At 37.8% G+C, this 23,085-nt stretch overlaps 1 protein-coding gene across 1 annotated transcript in view; it reads right to left on the bottom strand.

The window, feature by feature from the left end:
• ERC2 (ELKS/RAB6-interacting/CAST family member 2) overlaps positions 1 to 23,085 on the bottom strand; it is a 633,577-nt gene that overhangs the window by 142,742 nt on the left and 467,750 nt on the right. The window contains exon 17 of the mRNA XM_026650452.1: positions 14,604 to 14,764. Within this exon, the coding sequence (XP_026506237.1) occupies positions 14,604 to 14,764 (161 nt within the window). The remainder of the gene's footprint in view (positions 1 to 14,603; positions 14,765 to 23,085) is intronic.

Raw genomic sequence — 23,085 nt, 5'->3', positions numbered from 1 at the left:
AAAAAAAAAAAAAAAAAAAAAAAAAAAAAAAAAAAAAAAGGCTGATGATCTGTTAGCAGTTTAAATGAATTCATCTTGATAAATATACAGAAATATTCTAGGTGTGCTACTTTCTGCACTTACACTGTTTCCATGTTATTTTCTGATATGCTAAGTAAAGGAAATGCAAGTATTCATTCAGATAAAAATAGATGATTGACAGATTTCGTCTGACTTGTCAAGAATATTATTAAAATCTTTCCCTAGCATGCACACTATTTTTGACATTGTGTAACATCATGTTATATTCTGCATTTATTTGAAATAAATGTCTTATATGAAATTTTACAATATATAGTATAATATATATTTCTAATTTTTTTTTTTAATTCTGTTTACACAATACTAATTCATAAGCAGTCAATTTAGTTTATATGACATGAACCCTTTAGCTTTTTTGGTTCTCTAACTTCAAAAATTCAAGTTTTCACTAAGTCCAAAACCATACTGCTGGCGAGGCCATCATCTTTTAATTCCTATTATTAAATTGTCATGTTCTACATCTCAAATATGCAAGATTTTTGTTGGAAGAAGGGAAAAACTGACCCACTCTATTCTGAAGGCCTAAAATACAGACCCATCTGCTAGAATCATAACCAGTTTGTTGGCTGAGGTTAGCAATATGGGAACTTGCAGTTGATCAGTGCCTGCCCTAGGTGTCACTGAGGTCTCTGAGAATTACACTAAGAGGGTTACAGCAGACAAGGGTGTAATTCTGTCAGTTTACCAAACAAACAAACAAACAAAAAAATCAAAAACCTAAAAACAGAAGCTTAGCTTTTCTTTCAGTTTCCCACGCCCTCATTGCTGTCTTTGAAACCACTTGTTCTTCTGACTATGGCATCAGAAATGGATGCCATCACATTCTCTCATTGGCTACAGTTCAGTCCAAATATCATCCTATTTCATCATTTTGATCATTCCTATTTCCTCAGTTAATAAAATTATAAGAAAGCATATTTTAGATTATCTTAAAAACTAAGGCACAGTTTGGCTGAGATCAGTCCTGGAGGAGTACAGCTTTCTTCCTGTGGAATTTTTTTTTTTGATAAAATGATTGTATTTTATTATTTTCATATTTTAAAACTAAGGTTATGCAGTGGAAACTTTAAAAAAGTTGTTATTACAGTTTTCAATATAAAATATTTTAATTTTCATTTACAAAGTAAAACTAAGCCAAACTCCAAAATCACTTAACTTTAGTTTAAATTAAAACATTTCCAAAGAAAATTAAGTAGTACTTCTAAACCTCAGTATCCCTTGAGATAATCCAGATCCAAATTTTCATGATTTAGATCTGTAAGTCCATCTTCTTTTTATAAGGACAACTTTTTAACAATATTTACCAATTCATAATTAGTGTATAATACAAATTATTTTGTATAGTGTTATTCATACTAAAGGATTATGAAACATTGAACATGCAGATAGCCCGCACTAAAGAAGCACTTTAATTTGGCCTAGAATAGATATTTTGCCAAATTCTAGGCAAAATTTTGATATTTGGTCTTGGCTGAATCATTTTTCAAATACCTAGTCAAAGCTCAATAATTAGAAGGCAATACTAGTCCCCCTACTGTACCTACTGTACTGGATGCATAAAAATCTTGCCTGTTTCTCTTTCCTTCTTCCTTATGGATATTTCAAATATCAGCCACAACTACTCAGGGAAAACAGGAGTGATTTTTAGGCAACTCTGGTCCTTTCCGATTCTGCACCGCCACCCACAGTACTAGCCACTTAGTGTCATACCTTTCCTGGAGTCAGCTAATGTAACACCCTCTCCATTGCCTTCCTGCCTCTATATCCCTAAGCACCATTCCTTCTCACTGTTGTTCCTCTTCAACAGCCTCCCCCAGTACCTAAACCCTGTACCCACTCAGGAGTGAATTTGGGAACCTTGGAATACTGGAAATCTGAGGTGTGCCAGTGCCACGGGCTAATCTGACAAATTAAAACCCACTCAAATAATGCAAGTTTGCAAATTCAAAAGAAAAGCTTTGCAAGGTATGCATGTCACTCTTGGGAGACTATAAGAAAAAAGAACAGTGAGACAACGGAAGAAACATAGGGTGAAAAGGGGATTAAAGAACAAGCAGAGTGATAAACCCAAAGAGGATGAAAATGCATAAAACAGGCTCCCCTTTGGGTATAACATTGTTTTTAAAACTTGATTATTCTTGAAAATATAATGGTTTAAAATTACAAGAGAAGGGTTTGCAGACTTCAGTACCTTGTAAACTCAAAAAGTAGTTTATGCAGTTCTTAAAACCTAAAACTTTGTGAGTTTCACCAGTCCCTAGGGAGAGCACTTGTTTCAATCCTTGCAATCTGTACTTTAAAACTATTGCTACTTGTATCATCATGCAGACTCTCTTATTCCCTGTAGGTCAACAGCACAAGCAAAAGGGCATTTGGAGTTACGGTCTTTAACCTCTCCAGCATGCATTAGTTGACTTCATGTAACAGGTTCTTGAAAAGAGATTTGAAAAATCATCAAGTTATTAAATAGGTGCAGTCAGCCTGTTCAGCCCATGATGGTAGTGTGGGAGAGAGCTTTACTGCCAACTATGGAGAGAAAATAAATATTTTAGGAGCATAGAAAACCTGATTGAAAAATAAAGGTCAAAGAGACAAAGGGAATGTCTTTGGAAGATTTTATATTGCAATCTGTACCAAAAAAGCCCTGTGAAGATTTCTGTTCCCATTTCAGAATAAACATAAGACAAGCTGCCATGTGATGGAAAAATTTTAGTTTCTACTGTTTGGACACAGTGAAGCTATGAAGAAGGGAATTACATGGCAGGTTTTGTTGTTGTTGTTGTTTTGTTTTACACTTTTACTGACAAGGAAATAGAGAAGGAACAAATGGGCAATATGCCATACATAAAAACTAGAGAGGTGATCACAGGAATGTGGAAAAATAAAGATAGGGGTGATAAAAGCGAAAGCAGCAGCTGCATCCCCTTCCCTACCAGATTCTGCAGAAGACCCCACACTCATCTGTTTCAGTGTGCAAGGTTGGGGTGGTATGTGGCTGGGCACATTCAGAGCTGGGGGTTTGTCGCTTCATGCAGCAGCATCACCCCAAAACCCGTAACAATTCCTTGTGGATTTTCCAACAGAAATCATCACTTAAACATGAAACCTCTTCGTTTTTAAGATCCACATCTCCTACTGCCCGAAACTGACTGAGGTAGGGTATAAGAATGCCTGGAGACATGGCAACATGATCTCTAACAATAATATGCTGCGAGGAGGTAGGAACTCAGAAAATAACATACAGGGACAGCGCTTCCATACACACTCCCTTCCTGCCTTGCAGATGCCTTGAAAATACACCCGGATCACTGGTCTGTCTCACAATTGGAGTGCCATGCCCATGGTGGAATAGAAAACCCTCTGGCTGGAAGCGATGGTACCTCAGGAACCTTGAAAGTTACAACTTGCTGTTTCCAAGTAACATGCCCTGTGCAAGGAAGATGATGATGTAAAACAAGATAAGTTTAATCTAGTTACAACTACAGCCCTGTAACACAGCATCTTACAATGTAAAAATGATGAGCAATACAGTACAGAAAAAAAAAATCTCTTTCCCGCACCTGTTTGAAGGGGATCTTTCCCCTAGAACCCAAACTTGTATATTTCATATTTAAAGAGCTGACATTTGGCCACTCCCCCAATTATGAATTGTCCAGATTCAGCAGCTGTTACCATTCTTTTTCTAATTGGCTGGGTATGACTGGTTGAATTCCATGTAGATCAAAAGGATTAGAACGTATCCTTTGTAATTGCACACTGTATGCAGTTGAACCATTGTCATTCGGTTTATTGTGTGAAGACCATATCATTAGAGAAAGAAGCACTGCAGCCATTCCCTGGTGAAAAGGAAAACTGTGTTTTTGGTCTGTACACTCCAAGCACTTCCTAAGTGCAAGGGCTGCTACTGTCCTCAGCTGCTGTAAAGGGAACACAAGACATGACAGCGGCTCCTTCGACCTTCTCTGCCCTGGAAATACTCAGGCAAAGACCGGGCACTGTATTGCCCCTTTTTTCATATTCTGAAGATTGCCTGAATTGGTCTAATGACATTCCAATGCCAAGTTGCGTCATGTTATGAAAACAAATTATAACTATAACCTACAGAACAAATTATAGGAGGAGATGGTACACTTTCTTCCTTGTGGGAATGAATAACCAAATGTCACAGATTTTGTCAAATAAAGCCATGGAGAAACCATAGTATTTCACCCTAAAAGCACTATTATTGGGCTCTCATCTAAACAGACATGTGGTGATAGGCATGTGTCTTTAAATGACTAAAGCAGTTTGCCAAGTAAATAGTTCACTCACACTATTCTCACAGAGAGAAGCATTTTATTGCCCTCTGCCCCTTTAGAGTTTTTCTTTTTTAAACATCTCTTCATTTTGGTCAAGCAAACTTCTGTTCCAGAGAACAAAGCCTTCATTTGGATTCCTCTAATCTTTATGGTGTTTGCAAGGTGGTGTCAAAAAAGTTAGTCAAGGCATGCTGAGCTACAGGTCTGTGGGGCAAAAAGCTGTCACAGGAGACTTTCCACCCACCTTAGAAGGAGACCACATTACCATTCTAACTACTTCCTATGGAAGTCACAGTTGTATCAACATCCTGCTGTTTTGTTTGTATTTAACTTGGGATATGACTCTCTATACTCTCAGCATGAATCCTACAATTAAATGGAAACAGTCCACAGGTTACAAAAAACAGCCTACTAGTCCACTTTTCAAAAGGTATATTTTTAAAGACTATCAATTTGTTGCCTATTTACTGATTGTTATAGTATATACAATTATAGCTCATACAAAATAATGTAAAATGTTAAATTAGTTTATGAAAACACTTTTTCTCCACAACTATACGTTAGCAAAGTATCTAATGCATATTCAAATCAATAGCTGATGACTGCTTAAATAATTCACATCATAGGGAAACTATTAAAACTATCTTTCCCAGTATATAGGTTGACATTTATAGTGCTTTGTGTTAGGACTGAGCAAACTATTTAGAGAAAATTGTTAATATGCATCCTATTTTCAGAAGAGTAGACTAGAAAAATCTGATCCTGGTATTTTTGTGTAGATTTGGAGTTTATCCAAACAGTATAGGGAATCACATAATAGCATACATCCAGTCCTATTTATTCTACAATTATCCTCAAGGCACTGCTTGTTAGAACAACTGTCTTGAAACTAATTCAGTGATATGTCAATATTTTTACAGGAACATTCACAAACATCTTCCAGGTACCACGGGTACCTCTGCAGAGAGAGATGCAGGTAAGGGTCTGTATTATTCATTTATTTGTTTTCCTCCTTGAACAAGCACAGTGTTGCAAACTAAAACAAATGAAGGAGGCAGCATCACTTCACAAACACACTTATATTAACGAGACATCATTAGCTTAAATTTTGTCAGTTTTAAAAAGTACTTTCAGGGACTAACCCTACCCCTAAGTCACGCTGCTAATCTTTTCTGTTTTGTTCAAGTGCTTGTCTCTCCCCTATTGCTGCATGAATGACCCACACAAACAAAAGGGGAAACTAAATAACTTGCTGACTACACACAATGACTTAACCAGCAAAGATAAGGAACGACAGAGAACTTCACAGTACTGAGAGTCCTTCCCCAATACAATCCCTGAAAACGGTCCCTATGAGTATATGCTGCCTCCTTCCCTCCTATATCTTCGCCATCAACAAGGCCCTAGAAACACTTCCTTCCCCCACCAAATTACCCAAATGAGACTGTCCCCCTCAGCTCCACCTGGATCCATCCAAGGTCTCCCCCACCAAAAAACAAAAACCCTTTCCCTTTGAAGGGCAGGCAGGGAGAGAGCTGAGCAACTTCAGAGATCAGCCTCCTGCCTGACACTGGCCTCTAGTGGCAATTGCAGCTGCCTCTTCCTTGCTTTGCAGATCAGCTCAATCATTGATTGGTGAGGAGAAAAGTGTTCAGCTCTGCTGCAATATGCAGCAGCCTCAGATTTTCTTTCTCCCCCCGCTCTGCTTTTTCATTTTCTCTTCTGCCCTCCCCCTTCCTTTCCTTTCAGGTGAGGCTGAAAGTTTGGTGGGAAATAAAACATGGGAGTGTTCCCCTTCCCCCCCTAAAATTGCAAACATGACAATACACAGGTGCTGCCAAAAGCACAAAGAAAACTTTCTGAAAAACAGAGACAAGTAATGTTTTATTTCCTATTCTCTTTCAGTTATAATAACCACAAGTGTTCCTATAACAATGGAAGTGATTTTTAAGTTGGTGGTATCAACCACTCATTGGAGAATCTTATGAAAAAATGAACAGATTTTGTGGATAGCACATCACAATGTTCTGCTTGTGCTATTCAATGAGGGGGGGAAGGATCATTTTATTAGGGACCCCAAAGTATCTTCCCTTTATGAACAAGCCGTCTACTTGGTACAATCTGGCCCATTCTAAAGGGCGACATAGTTCTTCAAAAATATTTTTTTCCTGAGTATCAGGATTAAGTCATCTCCAGCTGGACTGCTTTAGCAGTACCTATAGGGTACCTACCTCTACACTGCAGCTGGGAGCTGCTTCTCAGTGCAGACAGACAGACATGCAGGAGCTCTGCTCAAGTTAGCATGCTAAAAAATAGTAGTGCAGTCAGGATAGAAGAGGTGGCATCTTGGGTGAATCGCCTGGGTAATCCCACCCAGACTCCCTAGGTACATACTCAGCTAACCCAACCCATCGCCTCTGCCATCTTGGTTAAACTGCTATTTTTAGCACCATAGCTCAAATAGAGCTAGTGTGTGTCTATCTACCTGCGCTGGGAAGCACACTCCCAACTGCAGTGTAGACATACCCATAGTGATGGTATGCACTATCAGAGGCAAGGAAATTACCCAACTTTCCTTTCAAATTGCTGGCAGGAATTTTGTCCCGGGTTTACTAAGAGTCCCCTCCAATACATCACTGGACTGACCAGATGCTTAAAAGAAAAATTCAGTGCATAATATTAACGTCTCAAAAAGTATGGATGCACTCATCTTCAAGTCAAAACAGTGATGTTCAGTTTCTGTATAATGTGTGGAACTGAACCTGTGAACACTTATTACCAAGTGTAGTGCTTACCACCCTCATTTTCATTGACTTGATTAGAACCGCAAAGGAGTCAGTTTTTGAGATCCTAATTTTAATCACAGCATTCTGCAAGAAGTCAATTCATGGATTTGTTTTTAAAGCAAAAATATCAGTCAGTTTAGCTGTTAAGGAATTTTGTTAATGTTTAATGGTTGCGGTTTGGAATTTTTATATATAGAATTAAAAAATGGAACTAACAGGAAGTGTGCCGATTATCACTCTGCCATCTTACTTTGTGTGATATATCCATTCTCCCGCTCTTCATCTGTCTTCGTCTTTATAGACTGTGAGCTCTTCAGGGCAAGAATAGTATCTTCCTCAGTGTAAGATAATACTGACACTGTTAGGAAGATAATAGTGACCCTATCCACACACTGAAACTCACTCCACATGAGGAAAGTATATTGGTTTCATATGCATAGATAGCACAGCTGTTTTCATACGTTGCATATGTGAACTATTATATACAAATGAGCCGTTTTCCTATTAATTAATATATTCAGACTACATGTGATTCCATATAAGTCCAATATATAAAATATGAGCTATTTGCAATTAAGTGAAATATATTTTTGTTCCATGTGGGCCTATGAAAAGTGTTTGGCAGCAATCTCCATCTGAGACTGAATGGAAGCACTGCTTCTGGGGAAATTACGCTGCCATGCAAAAGGGAAGCAAGGCCATTGTGGATGCCCTGTGATCTGAAAAAGCTCTTCACAAATATGGGGTCATCTGAAAGATTGAAAGGCTGGATCTGCTGCCCACACCGAAGAAACGCCTCCTTCCCCACATTCTTATGTTTCAAGATAATGGAGTGGCTGATATGGGACTTTATTAATTAAGAATTAAAGGAAGTTAATATAATTAATGACAATCAACAAGGGTTTGTGGAAAATAAAGTCCGTCAAACTAACTTGATTTTTTCTGATGTGATTACAAGTTTGGTTGATAAAGGTAATAGAGTGGATGTAATATATTTAGATTTCTGCAAGGCATGTGACTAGGGTGACCAGATTTCCTGATTTTATAGAGAGAGTGCTGATTTTTTGGTCTTTTTCTTATATAGGCTCCTATTATTCCCCACCCCCTGTCCCAATTTTTCACATTTGCTGTCTGGTCACCCTACATGTGACTTGGTACCATATGAATATTTGTTTAAAAACTAGGAAGATATAAAATTACCATGCCACACATTAAATGGATTAAAAGCTGGCAAACGGATAGGTCTCCAAATGTAATAGTAAAAGGCAAATCATCACAGAACATGTGTGTTTTTAGTGGAGTCCCCCAGGGATCAGTTCATGGTCCTATATTATTTAACATTTTATTAATGACCTGGAAGAAAATATTAAATCATCACTGATAAAGTTTGCAGATGATACAAAAACTGGGGGACTGGTAAATAATGAAGATGATGGGTCACTGATACAGAGGGATCTGGATCAGTTCATAAGCAGGGTGCAAGCAAACACTGTGTATTTTAATATGGATAAATGTAAATGTATACATCTAGGAATAAAGAATGTAGACCATAGTTACATGATGAGAGACTCTATCCTGGGAATCTGTGACTTTGAAAAAGATTTTGGGATCGTGGTGGATAATCAGTTAAACATGAGCTCCCTATGAGACACTGTGGCCAAAAGAGATAATGTGATTCTTGAATGCACAAACAGGGGGATCTTGAATAGGAGTAGAGAAATTATTTTACTTCTATATTTGGCACCCATGAGACTTCTAGTGGAACAGTGTGTTCAGTTTTGGAGTACACAATTCAAGAAGGATGTTAATAAATTAGAGAGGGTTCAGAAAAGAGCACGACAATAATTAAAAGATTAGAAAACATGCCTTATAGTGATAGACTTGAGATGCTCAATCTATTTAGTTAGCACAGAGAAGGTTGAGGTGTTTTGATTACAGCCTATAAGTACCTACCTGGGGAATAAATATTTAATAATGGGGTCTCCAATCTAGGAGAGAAAGGTATAATGTGATCCAATGACTGGAAGTTGAAGTTAGACAAATTCAGAATGGAAATAAAATGTAAATTTCTAACAGTGAGAGTAATTAACCATTGGAACAACACACTAACGGTCAGGGCGGATTCTCCATCACTGATCATTTTTAAATCAAGATTGGATGTTTTTCTGAAAAACTTGTTCTAGGAATTATTTTGTGGAAGTTCTACGGCCTGTGTCATACAGGAAGTCAGATTCGTTGATCACAATGATCCCTTCTGGCCTTGAAATCTATGAAGATGAAGGAAACTTTTCAAGATAAGCACTGAGTTTCCACAAGATTTTTAGTTTTCCACTCATTAAGTATAAGGAAAGGATTCAGCCCTAGTATGTATTTTTAAATAGCAGGGTCTAATTTCAAGACATTTGAAACATTTTAAGAGACAGTAAATAATTTCTGAAATCTATATTAAATTATTGACATTATGCAATACAGAAACTTTTGAAAAAATAGTATATTTTACATAATAATTAGCTCAGTGATTTTATTATGCTGAGAAGGCACTGGTTATAAACCATGCAGAAAGCATTAGGACCAAATAGGCAAAATAATGGATTTGAACATATGGTATATGCTGATGTTAACACGTATGCATTACTCCCATTAATGCCAGTATGAATTATTTGTGCACATTGAGAAAATATTTTTGTTATGCTGAATATTATTTTCACCATAACAAAAATATTTTCTCCAGAAATTATATAACTCTTTATTGTCAATAACATGCAACTCTTGCTCCAAACTTTAATATTGTGGAATTCTTAAAAAAATAAATCTCATCTTTTCACATGTTAACATCAAGCAAAGAATATAAGGAGATGTTTATCTCATTCCATTGAACTTCCTCTTCTTTGAAGGGCACTTATCTAATGAGTGGTGCTCTCTCTCAGAGTCCAGATCAAAAAGCCCAACTACATAATGCACTAGATTAAGTTGCTACCTGGTTTTATTCTAAACTTCTTTAAATAACTTAGTATACATGGAGACTTGTAATGACAACTGAAGAATTTGTCTAAAACTGACAACTGATTATACCCAGTGAATTAAGATGGATCTTGGCAATGTCAACCAGATGGGTTTAGAATTGAGAGCTATGTTTGGAACTTTAACATAATATAAGCATAGGAAATCATCATGAAAGTTCTTAAGTACACAATTCATGCCTGTAAGCCAGCAGTCACAAATTGTATCTACTCAGCATTAAATAATAAAATGGTAAATATCAGTTATGGAGCTATAGTCTGGTCTGCTAATTAAATTAATACATTACAAGAGAAAAAGCAGATGAATAAACACTATGCTAGTGTATTACTACTATGCAGAACTGTCAGTATTCTGCCATCAGCCGTATGACTCTAATTTGATTCACTGTTTGGTTATTAGAATATAATGTATATTAATAAAAATAATTAAATGCCATGCAGTTTTGAATTGCTCTTTCATTATGTTCCTCTTTCAGTAAGCAAGTATATAAAATCAAACTCCTTTGACCCATGTTTGTGAATTATTCTTATTGGACTATTTAGTAAGTATATAATACAATGTACTGCAGATTTTATTAAATCTATCTATCTATCTATCTATCTAAATTAAAATGTAAATTCACATGATAAATTATACATCTTATATGTTCTGAAACAATATTTAGCATTAATATAGCTCTTTTCATCCACAGAACTCAAAGCGTGATTTTTTACATGTATAATTCTTTTATGTTTTCTAAACTTTTTATTAAGGCAAAGTTACAATAACATTTTTTTAAAAGTAGCTTTAATGCAATAATAAGATTGTGGTAACAAGCACTTAAAAAATAACAACATTAAGAAGTTGAAGTGCAGGTCTCCACTAAAAAGTGCCTTTTGAAAAATGGCACTGTGAAGTTCCACATTAATGTGTGCCTCATTGCTTTCCATGTCATATCAGCTCTATTTACTATCTCCTGGCTCTGCAAAATCATCCTGGATTCTGACAGTCATGATAAATTCTTTCCATATCACACATCATCACAAGTGATAGAGGTTATGCTGACCAAGGCACAGATACACCCGTGCAGACCTACTGTATTAAAATTATATCATCAGATGATCCCATTCAAATTTAAGGATTTTCCCAAACATTAACTCAGCCTTATATCACAACTCACATAGCGGTATTTTATGGTATACTGTAAAACAATAATACATTAATATCTGTTTTATTTACCAAGGAAAGTAGGCCCAATCCTATTCCTCCCTAAATCATTAGCAAAATTCACATTGATTGCAATAGGACTGGATCCCTGTGATAGGCTCCAGGGAGGTCCCACATGTCTAGAGAGAAGAGACTTCACAAAAGGCTCAGGTTTAAACTCCAAACCTCTCTCTGGAGTTTATAAAAATAGATGGAGTTACAACTGCTTAAAACTGGAGTAATAAAGTAGTCAATCAAGTGGCCAAACTGCAAGAGAAGATGACAGTTAGGAAACCCTCTGCTGCCTATGAATAGAGCCCTACCAAATTCATGGTCCATTTTGGTCAATTTCACAGTCATAGGATTTTAAAAATCGTTAATTTCATAATTTCAGCTATTTAAATCTGAAATTTCACAGTGTTGTAACTGTAGGGGTCCTGACCCAAAAAGGATTTTTGCGGGGCTCACAAGGTTACTGTGTGTGTGTCGGGGGGGTTGGGGTATTGCTACCGTGACTTCTGCACAGCTGCTGGCGGCAGTTCTGTCTTCAGAGCTGGGCAGCTGAAGAGTGATAGCTGCTGGCCACAAGCCCAGTTCTGAAGGCAGAGCCACTGACAGCAAAAGCACAGAAGTAAAGAGGGCATGGTATGGTATTGCCACCCTTACCTCTGCACTGCTGCCTGGAGAGCTGGGCCCTCAGTCAGCAGACGCCACTCTCTGGCTGCCCAGCTCTGAAAGCAGCAGCGCAGAAGTAAGGGTGGCATGGTATCGTAGATCCACCCTTAATTCTGCACTGCTGCTGGCTGGGCACTGCCTTCAGAACTGGGCGCCTGGCCACCAGCTGCTGCCCTCTGGCCGCCCATCTCCGAAGGCAGTGCAGAAGTAAGGGTGGCAATACTGCGACCCCCCCTAAAATAACCTTGTGACCCCCTTGCAACTCCCTTTTGGGTCAGGACCCCCAATTTGAGAACTGCTGGTCTCCCCCATGAAATCTATACAGTATAAGGTAAAAGCACACAAAAGACCAGATTTCATGGTCCGTGATGTGTTTTTCATGGCCATGTATTTGGTAGGGCCCTACCTATGAGGTATTCTTAATTTATGTATAACAAAACACCTAAACCAAGAAAACTTACTTGTTTTGTTTTTTTAATGTGGAGGATTTATTTTTGGAGAAATCCTGGTTCATATTTTAGGGATAAACATTTATTTAAAAAAAATGTATGTACAAAATTGCTTTTCTTAAAGATAGAAGCACCAGTTAAGGGTCGAACAAAGATTCACAAGTCTAGAAAAATTATAAACCAAGAAATTAAAAGGCAACAATGTAAAAAATAAATAAGGTGGCTGTTAAAAGTAATTATCAAAACCTAAAGAACAAACGACACCGACAACTATGCAAATGAAGAAAAAGTAAAAACAGTATCTTATCGATCACAAATACTTGCTTCCTTAATTAGGAATTTGTGCTACAAGATATTGTCATCACAGCATTAGTGGCTCTGACAGCCACTAATTTGTCTACTCCTATATCCCATCCTAGTCTTTGACACCTTTCTATCTCTGGGCTAGGACAACTGAGTCTTCTACCCACTATTAGGTCCTTTATCCATAAAGCTAGGTAACCCATTTCTGTCCAAAGTGAATTCAAGCTCTACATAGGCTTTACAAGCTAGGAATCTCAATCAAAAGATGCACTCCAAACATGTGTCTCCAATACCCATGAGAGTCTGTACAGCAACCCAAATATACCACAGCAATAGCCAGAACTTCCCTTACAATCTTTTTTAATTTTACCCAACAATTGATATTTGTGGTCAGTCATACCAAAAATGCATCCTTTCCATTAAGGCAAGACCTTATCACTTACTTAATGCAATCGACTAGAGCAAACAAAATTATACAGTCAAGACAGATGAACATTTGAAATTGTATTGGCACTAAGCCTCTGATTCAATTGCAGCTGAATCAGCAGCTAACAACTATCTATATGAAAGAAAGCTATAATAAAATAGCAAAGTAAATAAAAACTGCTTATGACTGCATTTGGTTCCCTATTTGTTCACTAAATAATACTATCATCAATAATGAACCATGCACATTTCCACTTTTTAATATAGACCAGAGGTGAAAACTCCCACTGACTACACCGGGGCTATGATTGCACCCAGATATTTATAATCAACCTACATATTATTTGATATCCCTTTTTCAGTTTGACATATGCAGAATTATACCATATGTATACATGTGTATGCGTTGTGTGGTGTATTTAGAGCAACAATATTAAATAATTTCTTTGTCAGATGGACTTACCTTTTTTATAACTATCTGGACATCTGCCCTGTACAGCAAGAAAACTAAGGAAAGCTGAAAGTTAGAAATGGCCTGTTTATTTTATTTTTAATTTTACAATATATTTCATGTTCTTTGAATTTCCTGTGCATAATGATCACTACATAATTACCAGACTGGCCAAGTCATAACGAGGTCATTCTTCTCTAGCAAGCCACCAATTTCAAAGAGAGTATCACAGCCTTAATGCATTATAATTACACATATTTTCCTTTATTATGGGAAGGAAGTTAAATTTAAATTATAGGCCTCTGCAACCTTTTTAGTTTCTTAAACTTAAGATAGAGATAGTGTTATATGCTGATATTTTTGTGTCAATTCAACTTAGTAAGCTTTACAACAGCTATATAAAATTGACCTTCCCTTTCCCTCTCATTTGACACTCTAACAGGAAATCCAACATGGAGCTTTTTTCAGGATTCTTGCTGAAAGATGTGACCGCATCCTAGTTTTAGCATAACCCAGTGGACAAATTTGCTTTGTGCCACAGATGAACCCTTTTCACATCAGAATAAGGCAGAATATTATGGTAATTTAAAACACAGATAATGAATGGAGACATTCATATTAAAATATTTCAGAAGCTCTCAACTTAAGTTAAACTGTGCTGATTCTGTATTAGCATCTAACACTACAAGGCAAATGGAAGTTATAACAAAACACTTTTTCGAGAATTCTACCTGTGTGTGTTGCTGACTTCCTAATAAATATTACCTTCATAATCCAAGGATATTTTAGAGGGAACCTAACTCACACACATTTCTTAAGAGGTCCTGAGTTTCAGACGGTTTAAATATGAGTACAGTACATATAGAGCGGGGGGGGGGGAAATGGAAATTGCAATGCTTCTAGTATCAAGAGGAGTAAATGTACTTACTTCATTTCTAATATTTCTTCAAGCTGTTTTCTCCGCTCTATTCTGAGGTTAGCCAGATGTGCTTCTTTCTCAGCCAGAGACTGCTGTGTTGAGGCAAGACGGGCTTTGGTAGCATCCAATTCTTGTCTGGTCTTTTCCAGTGCATTCATCAGTTCTTCTAACTAAAAAGCATAGATTGTTTAAGTTCCATATTCTTCATAGCAAATAATATTTTGTAAACACAGAAAAATCATAGTAGGGCTGAATATAAGTGGAAGCATCGTTCAAATCCATTCCTACTTTTTACTGGTTAAAAAAAAATCAGTTCTTAAACACCAGGAAATGATCGAGTTTCCAAGAATCCATCTAGTCACCAATAACATTTATACAAACCATTGAACTAATGTACATTACCAAGAGCCCTTCAACCTGTGCCATTGCCATAAATACTTCCTACACCATTTAGTCTATGGAACGCATTATGGACCTGTGGTAGTAACTCTATAGTTCAGGCTCTAACAGCACTTCCATTATAAACTGATCTTGACACCACACACAACTTTCACCAAAAACAGCTCCTTTCAGACTTACATTTTATATGACAACTGGTGAGAACCTCTGATGAGTGTATGGTCAGAGCATGTGGAATAGGGAAAGAGCTAAGATTCTTACATTTGAACATCTATTTTTTAATTCATGGAATATATTCTCAACCTCAGCTCCGTCTTAGCAATTTTTGAGGAGATTTACCAATAAATATGAAATGCATTCATGGGGAATTGCTTACTGCAGGGATTAAAAAAAACATTAAAAAACTTTAAAAACTTTAAAAACTAGCAATTTAGAAAAAAGTGTAGGTTGTGTTATAAAAGTGACATAATATTAATTAAAGAATAAAACTCAACCTCTGCAGAAAGGAAAATATATATTACACTTGCCTGGCAGCAGCAGGACTGTCTTGTGGGTGGATCATTACATTTACAGAACTGTTAAGTCTATATGACAGGGTAGAAGGTCACTACATGGTCACTGCTAAAAAGCACATTAACTCCAGCATGGCTTCCCCTTACCCTTGGCACAGAAACTCAGCAAATGAGATAAGACTGGAGACTGCAGGTCAATCAGACTTGATGTCATCTTCAGGTTCCAATTTTGCATGTGTGTGAACAGAGAATCAGGCTTCCAGTACATAAAGACTAATGCAATGGTCCTAACTTGGGGTTTTCTCTTTGAATATTTTGTCAGAGTAAAACCATTTTGTATTTGCTATATGCACCTCCTATAAACACATGAGGAATAAAATACTTGAAAAGTAAGATTGGTCACTACAGATATTTTGTTGCTCTTTTCTTTCTTTCTCCCTACTTGTAATCTGCTAAAAATATAGTAGCCACTTTAGTAATCGCCACATCACTAACTACAGGCTGTGGTATACTTTGGGGTATAATGTGAAGTTTTATACTTTTTAAAGAGTTTTATGTGAACAATAGGTGGTAGAGTATTTCCCCAAGATCCTATGATTATATTTTTAGAGAAATTGTGACATGCTTCCTGTTTTGTTTTCTTACCCACCCACTCCCCTCTCCAAAAAATTAAAATTATATAAATTAACCAACAGCGGAGGAAAATATTAGATGCATTACATCAGACTAGCCAAAAAGTGATAGGGGAGGGAGCCAACTGGAATATATCCAATCTGACTGCTTTTTTTTTCTGTGCTACCATGTTGTTGATACTATGGAAGTCAAGCAAAAATGTCTGCTTTTGCTGGTGTACAGAAGAAGTCTGACAGAATTCAGCTATGGTCATATAATCAGCCTGTCTACAGAGAAAATAAGATGTTTTCCCCAAGTTCATTTTTAATTACTGCTTGTCTCTATGTTGTTATCTAAATACTACTACCATGCAATCAGCACATATAAATCACATACTTTTTTTTTCAAGTTGAGCAAATATTATGTTGCTTGTCTCCCACATAACAGCTTTGTGAAGCAGAATGAACACTATTGTATGAATCAAACAATAGTAATCAGACTCAAACATTATTTGAAAACTTATATATTACTTAACCCCTTTACCATAAGTACTGTGCAGCCATTCTCTATTGACATTCCATTGAGGTTGATGGGATATTAGAATGTGCCCGGTACATTCAATACATAAAAAGGCATGTTCTACTAGGATACCTAGAATTGTCCGGCTATATCGAAAGGACAGTTGATATGGATTTAATCAGGCTGCAACTTTATTATTAGATGTCTGGGACTACCTGGCAGATAAAAGTGTACAGTGTAGGCAACTCCATGTTCATTCAATCCACACTGCTACCCTTCCTCTGGCAAGACCGGACAATGTCCCTCCTGCTTAAGGTGCAGTGCGGTCATTAGCAACAGCAATAAATTGGTTAATACCTTTCAATATCTTTCCACCCTGCCCCTCAAAAAGTAAAACTGGTGAAATACAGGTATAAATGAAACAACAAAGAGAAATGATGTGAATCCTGCGACCAGTTCTGTGTAGGCGCAGAGTTACACTGATGCAGAGTCACTTGCATGGTGAGGACTTCACATTTCTTCGAAAATAGCTATTATTGCCTTTCCGCAGTGACTATTTCCTAGAAAAGTTATACTTGGGAAAATACATATTGAAAAAGAGAGATCTGCACTGTGACCTATAGAAAAAAAGAAAAAATGAACAAAAGGAAAACTAAGGATGAACACAAGCAAGGGGGAGAGGGGATTACTTGCAATAATTTATAATATTTTTGATCATATAATGTCAATATGTTACCATAAAAATACAAATAGGGTTTAATTTTCTACATATTCATATACAAAGGCACATACCTTGTCCCAAAAGAAGTCCAACTATATATAAAACTTAACTTAATATTTTTCTTGTTTTAATAGGATTATTCCCAAATCTCATCCTTAAATTTCTCCAAGCCCTGAATGCAGTTTTAGCTACTCAATTCACATTAATAATAAGTGCCAAGTAATTAAGTCCCCAATCTATTACTTAAAGTCAGTTGCATCTGTTAATAGTAACATCTGTAAAGATCCAGCCCTACAAACTGATTCAAATGCATGGACCCTTATTTCACAACAGTGACATCTATGTCAATGGCACTCTGGAGGTGTGGGCCTGTATGCAGTACAAGACCCTAAATTGGAATAACAGCATCACAGTAAGTTTTAAAATTTACTTTTTCCTTCTCCTGAAGCATTAGCCAGATTTGTCCTACTGTGTGTTGATAGACACCACAGCTCAAATCAAGTTTCCCATCAATCAAATCATTTGAGAATATTTTTAAAGCATGTAAAGCGATCATTATCTTCCAACTATTAATGTGCTGACATTTTTATTTACTTTTTACTTTATTTTAGAGAATAAAAAAGTCAAGTATATTTGTAAAAATATCTACACATAGAAGTGATGAGATTTTAAAGGTAGAGAGAAATTTTTTTAAAAGGTGAATAAAAAAACGGTTTAAGACCACGAATCACTAGCATGTGTAGACTCAAAAGCTATACATGTATTTACATTTTAACACAATATTTGCAAATCAGTTCCTCCTTCACTTTTCTGCCAAAACTTAAGTTCAGTGTTCTATGTTTCCCTACCTACTTATCTCACAAATACCTAAAGCAGCACCAGGATTTGATTGGCAGGCAGGCTGGTATCATAGAAATGTAGGACTGGAAGGGACCTCCAGAGGTCTTCTAGTCCAGTCCTCTGCACTCAAGGCAGAACTAAGTATTATCTAAACCATCCCTGGCAGGTGTTTGTCTAACCTGCTCTTAAAAATCTCCAATGACGTAGATTCCACAACCTCCCTAGGCAATTTATTTCAGTGCTTAACTACCCTGATAGGAATTTTTTTCCTAATGTTCAACCTAAATCTCCCTTGCTGCAATTTAATCCCATTGTTTCTTGTCCTATCCTCATAGGCTAAGGAGAACAATTTTTCTCCCTCCTCCTTGTAACAGCCATTTATGAATTTGAAAATTGTTATCACGTCCTCCCTCTGTCTTCTCTTCTCCTCTCCAGACTAAACAAACCCATTTTTTCCCATCTTCCCTCAAAGGTCATGTTTTCTAGATCTTTAATCATTTTGGTTGCTCTTCTCTGGACTTTCTGCAATTTGTCCACATCTTTCCTGAAATGTGGCACCAGAACTGGACACACTACTCCCGTTGAGGCCTAAACAGCTAAAAGTAGAGTGGAAGAATTACTTCTCATGCCTTGCTTACAACATTTCTGCTAATAAATCGCAGAATGATGTTTGCTTTTTTTGCAACAGTGTTACACTGTTGACTCATATTTAGTTTATTATCCACTATGACCACCAGATCCTTTTCTGCAGTACCCCTTCTTAGGCAATCATTTCCCATTTTGTATGTGTGCAACTGATTGTTCCTTCCTAAGTGGAGTACTTTGCATTTGTTCTTATTGAATTTCATCCTATTTACTTCAGACCATATCTCCAGTTTGTCCAGATCATTTTGAATTTTAATCCTATCCTCCAAAGCACATGCAACCCCACCCAGCTTGGTATCATTCACAAACTTAATAAATGTACACTCTGTGCCATTATTTAAATCACTGATGAAGATACTGAACAGAATAGGACCCAGAACTGATCCCTGCAGAACCCCACTTGATAAGCCCTTCCAGCTTGACTGTCAACCACTGATAACTACTCTCTGGGAATGGTTTTTCAACCAGTTATGCACCCACCTTATAATAGCTCCATCTAGGCTGTATTTCCCTAATTTGTTTATGAGAAGGTCATGCGAGACAGTATCAAAAGCCTTACTAAAGTGTAGCAGGAAGTGACTTTCAAATACCTTCTTAGAAAATGTATATGTGTGTGATTGCTAATGTCACAATCAAGATCACTGCCCCTACATATACGTTAAATATACACACTCACATTATATTATAATGTAAAGTATCAGACAACCTTAACTATAGGCAATGTTGCCAGCTACACCTGTAATACATTTACACTTCTAGAAAGGGAGAAAGATCAACCATAAGCCCATACCCTAACAACAGAACCTATTCACATCCCTGACAGGTTAAAATGATAAAAGATTATGATATGGGAGAGAACTAATCTATCACCATTTAACCCTAGTATTAGGGCTGCACAAAATCCCTGGCATTTGGTTTTAAGCTGAATGTCAGCTTTCTGAATTTTGCCAAATATCCCTTTCTTTTGCTGTTCCAATCCCTGCTGAGAGGAAGAAAGGGAGCATTGGGTATTTTTTTTTCTTCCCTTTCCCCAGAAAAGTGACAACAGATTGCTGTACTCTAGTCCCCATGGAGGAGCAATGAGACCAGCACTAATACTATCCTGTCCCTCACAGGTGTTCTTCAATTTCTCCATTGTCCATGGAAGGTAGCTTAGGGATCAGCTTATTGTTGGTCAAATAGCGGCTTTATGCATTTTTCACACACCTCTACAAAGTATAAGAGAAAGTTTGCACCGAAGGACATATTCAACAACTTCCTAACTTTATTAATCCGGCCTTTAGAGTGGATCCACTTTCCTTCCATAGTGAAGTGTCTATTCTCCTGTCAGTCCATGTATGTACATTGATAGGATATTCTATATACAAAAATCACAAGAAGAATTTCTCTCAAAGTCACTATTGCTCATCAGTAATCTAATCCAAAATTCAAGCAGTATTGTAAAGTATTTTAATTATCTGCCGACGGCAAATAATGATAATCTTATTCTTCTAATTACCCTTATTATGGGATTTTTCTACCTTTATCTCTATTCTACCTCACATCTCTTCATCATTACTGCCTTACAGTGACACCTATTGGAAAAGATTGAACTTGTAACATCCAGAAGCTCCCTCATGGCGGTTGGCTAGATGTTGTAATTACTAAGTAAAGGTTTATTTAATCTCAACCGTTGGAAGAATTTATTTTGGGGATCTCATTGAATTTTGGGCTGTCTTTTAAGATGAAAACCTGAACATCCCGAATCCATTACTAGCGCCTTTTTTAAATTTCTGGAAGCCTAATTTCACCAGTTTCCTTATTATAATAATATAATAAATGAGCTATTAAAAACAGTGCATTTTTTCAACCCAGAAAGCTTAACCAAATGTCAGCATTTTGAGGATCTCACTTTGACTAAATATGTTTATTCTCAATGTCTGAACTGAAGTTCATAATTTCTGGAGGGCAGAAAAACAACAAGCCAAGCTACTGTGCCCGTAACTCTCATTCTTAGTTTTCAATATGTTTTAAACAATCCTCTCTCCCTCCAAGTCCAATTAACACAGTTTCACACCAAGATACGAAAAGAAAGAGAAGTGAATGTGCAAAAAATATACATCTGAGTAACCAGATTCTGTTAAACTAAACAGGGTTAGAGTTCAAATGAATGACAGTTTGTTAAAAATGCCCTTGGGCATTCTTAATTCCAGATTGGATTCGGCTCAACGCAACTCACGCTAACATAATACAGCTCCAGTGAGTGGGAAAAAGGAGGGAGGAAAAGGGGAATCACATGTTTTTACAGTTCAAGTAGGACATATTTCTGCGAGATGATGAAGAACTGGCAATCTTCCAACAATCAGGACTAATATTATTAGTAATATTATCTTAAAAGGTTTGGCACTTCATTTTAACAACAACAATAGTGATAAATACATGAGTTTTGGATTTCCCTTACTGATTTTTTTCACATACCAGTATGCACAGTGATCATACTAATTTAAAATGTAATATTTTGTTAGCATATTTAGACCATTTATGAATTTTACATACTAAAATACATGTTGCGATATCGCACTACTGCTTATGTACAATTATCTTAGTTACCACTGTTACCTAAATACAACAATATTAGAATTAGCGAGAAAAGGTTATCAAGAAAGCTACAAAAATAACAGATCTTTTATTGTATTTGTTCAACTGAGAATCAACTGGTTTAGAAGTTGTTTCAGTTTTCTTGGAAAGTTATTTTTCTTCACATCAACTGGGAGCAGTTCTCATTCTTTTGAGTTCAAACTATACTCTGTGTAGACATTAATAATCTGCAGTTCTGTGAATATGGAATTGATAGGAGCTAGACAGCCCCTTCCAGTAAAAATGTGGGACTGGCCAAAGGGAAAGATTCCATAAGATTGTTGTCATTTAGCAACTACCAAATTGTTCTATCTTTGGGTTGGGAAGGCAAAGTGTGTCCCCCTGCGGAGCCAGGCCCACACCAAATCACACAGATGTGGGAGCAGTGGGAGGCCAGGGCTTTTCACACACAGAGGCCTCTCACAGTGCAGCCCTGATGGGAATTCCCCCTGTCCACAGCTGTCCCCACAGTCTCACTTAAATGGGGGGTTCCCTACCCCAGGGAGCAGATGTGGGCAAGATAATACAGACCCAGCCATAAAATCTACAGGACCTATGAGGGAACACTGTGTTACTATTCAACTTTTTCCCACCCAACAGAGGACTGCATGCCCTTTGTCCACAGCCCATCTGGGTCCCTCCACCTTCCTCTTGAAAGGTTCCCAAACCAAGAAGAATCATTCCCAAGGTTTTGGGAAGGTGCTGGTGGATATGGTGCTGTGGAAGTGGCTGCCCCTGCCCCTTTCTGCATGGAGGGGTGTAATCCACATACAAACAGTCCCCCTGACATCTGGAAATGGGGAAAAGAGAAGTGGATGATCAGGCTCTAGAAATGTAATACATAGGCATTGGAATAAACTATGTGAATGATTTAACAAAAAATTAAAAATAAGCTACTTAGATTCCAGGAAGGTAGTTAATGTTCATTTTGGGTCATTTGATAATGGTATAACCAATGTAAGGGACTAGGAAATTACACCCAAGAAATATCAACCAGCACGGTATTGTACACATTTTTAGTAAACATATACTGCAGGGGTCGGCAACCTGCGGCACGCGTGCCAAAGAGGGCACGTGAGCCGATTTTTGATGGCATGCTGCTGCCTGCCAGGGTCCTGTCCCCACTCAGCCCCCCTGGCCATCGATTTCTCCTGCGGGGGCAGGAGGCAGAAGCTTGGTCATGCCGGCAGCCAAGCTCCCTCCTTCCCCGCTTCTTCCCCCAGCGTGGTGCTTTCCTGCCCCTCCCACTCCCTCTCCCTGCCGCCGATAGCTGATCGCCCTTGCGATGGGGAGGGGGAGGGAGAGTGGAGCTGAGCCGAGCCGAGCCAAGCCGCAGTGTGCTCGCTCCTCCGGGGAGGAAGCAGAGAAGAGGTGGGGAAGAGGTGGAAACGGGGCATATCCCCTCCAGCCCCCTGCCGTGAGCACCCCCAGGAGCCGAGCACCCCAGCCCTCTGCCCTGACCCCTGAACCCCCCCCACACCCAGCCCTCTGCCCTGACCCCTGCACCCCCACACACACACCCAGCCCTCTGCCCTGACCCCTGCACCCCCACACACACTCAGCCTTCTGCCCTGACCCCTGTACCCCTCCACACACACACACACACCCTTCTGCCCTGACCCCCCCC

This window comes from Terrapene carolina, unplaced genomic scaffold (assembly GCF_002925995.2).
Source record: "Terrapene carolina triunguis isolate 2854851 unplaced genomic scaffold, T_m_triunguis-2.0 Scaffold89, whole genome shotgun sequence".
NCBI lineage: Eukaryota > Metazoa > Chordata > Testudines > Emydidae > Terrapene > Terrapene triunguis.
The sequence above is the reverse complement of the archived record's forward strand: the minus strand, read 5'-3'. Positions and strand labels throughout refer to the sequence as shown.